Source organism: Daktulosphaira vitifoliae, unplaced genomic scaffold (genome assembly GCF_025091365.1).
Source record: "Daktulosphaira vitifoliae isolate Bord-2020 unplaced genomic scaffold, ASM2509136v1 Scaffold_3, whole genome shotgun sequence".
NCBI classification, from domain to species: Eukaryota; Metazoa; Arthropoda; class Insecta; order Hemiptera; family Phylloxeridae; genus Daktulosphaira; species Daktulosphaira vitifoliae.
Window position 1 is genome coordinate 12,066,543 of NW_026099574.1, and position 4,800 is coordinate 12,071,342.

General features: G+C 24.9%; 2 protein-coding genes across 2 annotated transcripts in view; one reads left to right on the forward strand and one right to left on the reverse strand.

The window, feature by feature from the left end:
• Positions 1-2,953, forward strand: part of LOC126902459 (uncharacterized) — a 12,160-nt gene extending 9,207 nt beyond the window's left edge. The window contains exons 4-5 of the mRNA XM_050679757.1: positions 2,020-2,109; positions 2,821-2,953. Coding sequence (XP_050535714.1) covers positions 2,020-2,109; positions 2,821-2,880 — 150 coding nt within the window. The 3' untranslated portion in view covers positions 2,881-2,953. The remainder of the gene's footprint in view (positions 1-2,019; positions 2,110-2,820) is intronic.
• A 1,385-nt stretch (positions 2,954-4,338) lies between these two features.
• Positions 4,339-4,800, reverse strand: LOC126902040 (uncharacterized). Its single transcript, XM_050679063.1, has one exon. The coding sequence runs from the start codon at positions 4,798-4,800 to the stop codon at positions 4,339-4,341; it is 462 nt and encodes a 153-aa protein (XP_050535020.1).

Sequence of the window (4,800 nt, forward strand, 5' to 3'; positions counted from 1 at the left end):
AGCTTTTGTAATTATCCACCAATTTCTTAGAATTAAACACTATCTACTGATTTGCATCGAAGCGTTTCTTATGATAGTGATTTTAATCACTGTCAGATTAAATCTATACTGGACCCAACTATGCAACGTCCCCACTATGCCGCGTCTCCACTGTGCTGGGTTTTTTAATTTAATTCACTTGATGTGAATTTAAAAAAACGTAATGCATTTTTTTAAAAAAATAATTTAATTACACAAATTCTAAAATAAAGATGTACAATTACATACTGATTGATTTAAATTAATTTAATTAAATTTAAAGCACTTTAAACAACAATACTAATTTTCGAAATTAAAGTGTTACATATATTTTATATCATAATTGAATTAAATCATTTATTTTTATAATTATAAGAACTAAAACAATGAAGTTTACTTCAATTATATAAATATAATTAAGTGATATTTATAAAATATTATTTACTTCTTATATTATTATTATTATTACTAATAAAATAAATATAGATTCTATTTATTATCTATATTGATAATTTATTCGTAATTATTGTTATTTATTTTTATTTATAATCAAATAAGTAAAATGTCAATAATAAATAATTAATAAAATAATGATTAAGTATAATTTATCATATTATATTATATATAAATAATAAAACTTATGGGTATTACATTTACTTATATAAATTAAAAAAAAAAAATCAATTTTACATCCTTCTATTCCTGAAAGTCTAGAAAGTCAAAGATAGACAATTAAATGACGGGACGGCTATTATGGGCGGTTGCACCAGAGATCAAACACCAGCAATGAGAAAAACACAAAAAAAACCTCGTTGACACTTTGGGGATTGAACTCAGTGACTCCGTGTGCCGTAACGTACGTTTCTACCCACTTGGCCAGACCAACCCGTACATTTTTTAAAATAAATAAACAATTAAATATATACATATATATGTGGTAGATATAAATTTAATTGATAATATATATTAATGTAAATAAAAATAAATATTATCTATACAGAGTTAACGGTTTATCATAAACCACTGGATTACTCGCAAAATAAATACAATATTGGAAAAGTGAAGTTTGATTTATCAGCTAGTAATTACTTTTTACTATTATTCCTTTTATTATCCCTTATGTATAGGGATGTGAACGTTATTTTTTTAAATAGTAACTTACATATTTAATTAACTTATAACATAGAAAATTCTGATTAAAAAAGTGACTGGTGAATAACAACTTTTTTTGAACCAGTCATTGGACCCGAAGTTTTTATCAACCAGCCATTTTCTTAATTAGATTATTTCCTATTTTATAAGCTAGTTAAATATGTATAAATAAAAAATTATATGTAACTAAAGGAAATCAAATTTCATTTTTCCAATATTGTATTTATTTTGTGAGTAATCGAATGGTTTATTATTAACCAATCACTCTTTATATACTTTTTTAATTAATAATAATATAGATTTTATATTATAATATAACACTGTATTTTCGAAAATTGAATTAATGTTATTTATAATGCAAAAAAAAATTTTGTTTGGGTATAAAAAATTTTTAAAGAACCATAATAGATGTAATGTTCACACGATATCTTAGTGTGATATGTTTAATAACGTCCATTTAAAAACATGTACAAGTTATTTCAGTTATCATAAGACCATTACATATTTTTTGGCAATAGAAAAAGAAAATTAATAATAAGTTAAATTAATTTAAAGTGAAAATATAAATTTTAGGTGTGTTTTTTTATTTTATTTCATTATAAACCTAATATTTTATCAGTTAAATGATTGAAAGAAGATTCACTTCATCCGCGCGTAATCGTAAAACGCACTGGTTTTTTTTTTTAATTAATTTATATACTTCATATGTTTTTATATTATATATTTTATATATATTCATATATAACATTTCTTAGATTATTTCTTAAATATAAATGTCTGCTGCTTATTCTAATTATAGTATTCATTTTTGATTAAAAAAATAATAATTTTTTTACATACTATATTTAGATAGAAACATACGTTGAACAAATGGAAGCTAATATACCGGAATTCAAAGTTTACAATTTATTTGTACTTGATCGACCACTAGTTGTTACTGTAAGTTAAGCATTTATTATTTTAAATTGATTGGTGATTTCAAAAACATTCAACTAATAAGTTCTACCCGAATGAAAATTATGGTACCTTAATAAACATTTTCTAAGAGCTTTGTATATTATCAGTTATATCAATTTCCTATAATAACGATTTTTCTATATTGGATAGTGTGTTAAGTTACAGTTACCCATAACGAATTTACAAAATTGAATACGTCATACAATATAAAAAAACTTTTTATGACGTTTAATGTAAATCATATACAAAAATATTAGCTATGAATGACCTAAGATTAATAGTATACTTAGAGCAAGATAAAGGGTGTACTTTTGGGGCCTAAAACCCTCATAAAAATGAAAGTCTACACATATAAAATGGTAAGATTATTTTTTCTTATCATTATTATATGGTTATATATTACTTAGAAAGCAAGGAAAAAGTATTTTGAACAACTTTTTTGTATGATTATGATCAGTCCTAAAAACTAGTCTCATTTCGGTCTCGAGTATCCTGGAACTTTATATTAATAATTACTCAAGTAATTTAAGTTTCATCTATTGTAATTGTAATATTCTAAAAATGTACTTTGAACGAATAAATTCTTTAGTTTTAGGTTAAGTCGATCAAATTTATTGTACTTAGTAAAATTATTTATATATAAAATATGAATATAAATTACATATTTTACATTTTTTAATTTAACTATTACAGATAGCTGGAGTTGTTTCAACTTACTTGGTTATACTTTTACAAATCCAATCACAATTTTAAATGAAACATAAGTTTTACTTGGTGTTGTTAAAATAAATTTTCTGTTAAATTTTCAAGTTAAATGGCCTTTGTCAAGATGCAACATTAAAAAACGAAATTATTTTTATTCTTTATTTAAAAAATTATTTAATATAACATTTTATAATAATTAATTTTTTGAATTTTTAAAATTTTGACTTAAATAATTACTAACTACTGGAGACTTTTGAAAAAATTCCTATCAGTAGGTATACCAGTCATTCGAATTTATAAAAAAAGAACATTTACTCAATGGTTTTATAGTAATCATAATTACTTTACTTTATTTTATTACTAAAATATGGAGTCTATAGGTACGAACTTATGCTCACGTATTTTAATGAATGAATGTATTTTATATAAAAAAAAATTAGTATTGAAGAAATGTGTACAAAATTTAAAAAAAAAAACACGAAATACGTCAAATATAACTTAAAGAGCAATAAAAAAACTTAGTGTGCAAAAATATTCATTATGTGTTTAAATTTCTTGTAATATGAAACGAATTTATGTCTAAATGACCTATTTTTATTTCAATGTATAGAAAATGTAAATAAATATTAAAATAATAAAATAATTTTATATATAGACCTTTATACGGACTTGTTTTTTTTACTTTCTAAAAATCCTTCTAAAAGTAGCATTTTTGATTTAATATTTGATGGTTACATGAGTTTTGGGAAGAAAGAAAGGCTAATACCCCGTGAGCTCCCCATAAATACTACTCTGTTTTGTTATAATTCGTAATAATAGTTATATCTTTTTCTTCTTCAACAGCTTAACGGTTCATTAAGGACCTGCGCTGCCACTAGTAAGCTTCTCCATTTTTCTCTATCCAAAGTCATTTCTAATGTTACATGCTCTTCTATCAGTTTCATATCCTTTTCTACGGTGTCTTTCCATCTTGTTCTTGGTCTTCCAAGTGGACGTTTTTTATTTATTTTTTCTATCATCAAGAACATTCTTTAATACATCTTCATAGATGTCCCAGCCACTCTAGACGTTTACATTTTATATATGTGAGTATATCTGGTTTTTCATATAGACTATACAGCTCTTCATTGTGTCTCTTTTCATAGATTCCTAGGTAGTCATTGTACACCGGTCCACATATAATTCTTAATATTTTTCTTTCCCATATAGCAAGTTTTCTATTGTCATATTTTGTCGTGGACCAAGTCTCACAACCGTAGGTTACTATTGGCCTAAGATAGTTTGTATACAATGTAATTTTTGACTTTCTTAATAGCAGTTTTTATCTCAATAGCTTGTTTATACTAAAGTAACACGTATTTCCATTCGATATTCTTTCTTTTATTTCCCTCTGCATGTTGTTACTGCTGTTTATATTAACACCTAAGTATTTGAAATAATCCACCTTTTCAAAAGTCACACTTCCCACTTTCAGGTTTGACTGGTCCACGATTCTTCTAAATAGTATCATAAGTTTAGTCTTTTCTTTGTTGATACATAAACCCATGTTTTTGCTGGCTTCTTTAGTTTAGAAAGTAAGTGGGTAATTTCTTCTCGCGTATTCCCTACAAGAACTATGACATCAGCATATGCTAAAACAGTTTCTTTACCAAAAACTTCCATTATTCGGTCTTCATAAGATTCTCCTCTTATAACTTTTTCCAGTTCCAGGTTAAACAAAGTTAGGGATAAAGCATCTCTCTGTCTCAATCCTAAATTAATCTCAAAGGCTGGCGATAATCTCAGTAGGAAACGTATTTTAAGTAACGTCTTATCATTACACATTTTTACTAAATTTACATATTTTTGTGGGATTCCAAAATGTATCATTGCTTTCCATAGTTCTTGTCTATTCACACTATGATAAGCTTGTTTGTAGTCATCAAATATCATATTTAGGTTCTTATCGAAGTCATAGTTTTGCTCCAT

Excerpts from the sequence above, each read along its gene's own strand:
- LOC126902040 (XM_050679063.1), bottom strand. The coding sequence starts at position 4,800 with ATGGAGCAAAACTATGACTTCGATAAGAACCTAAATATGATATTTGAT.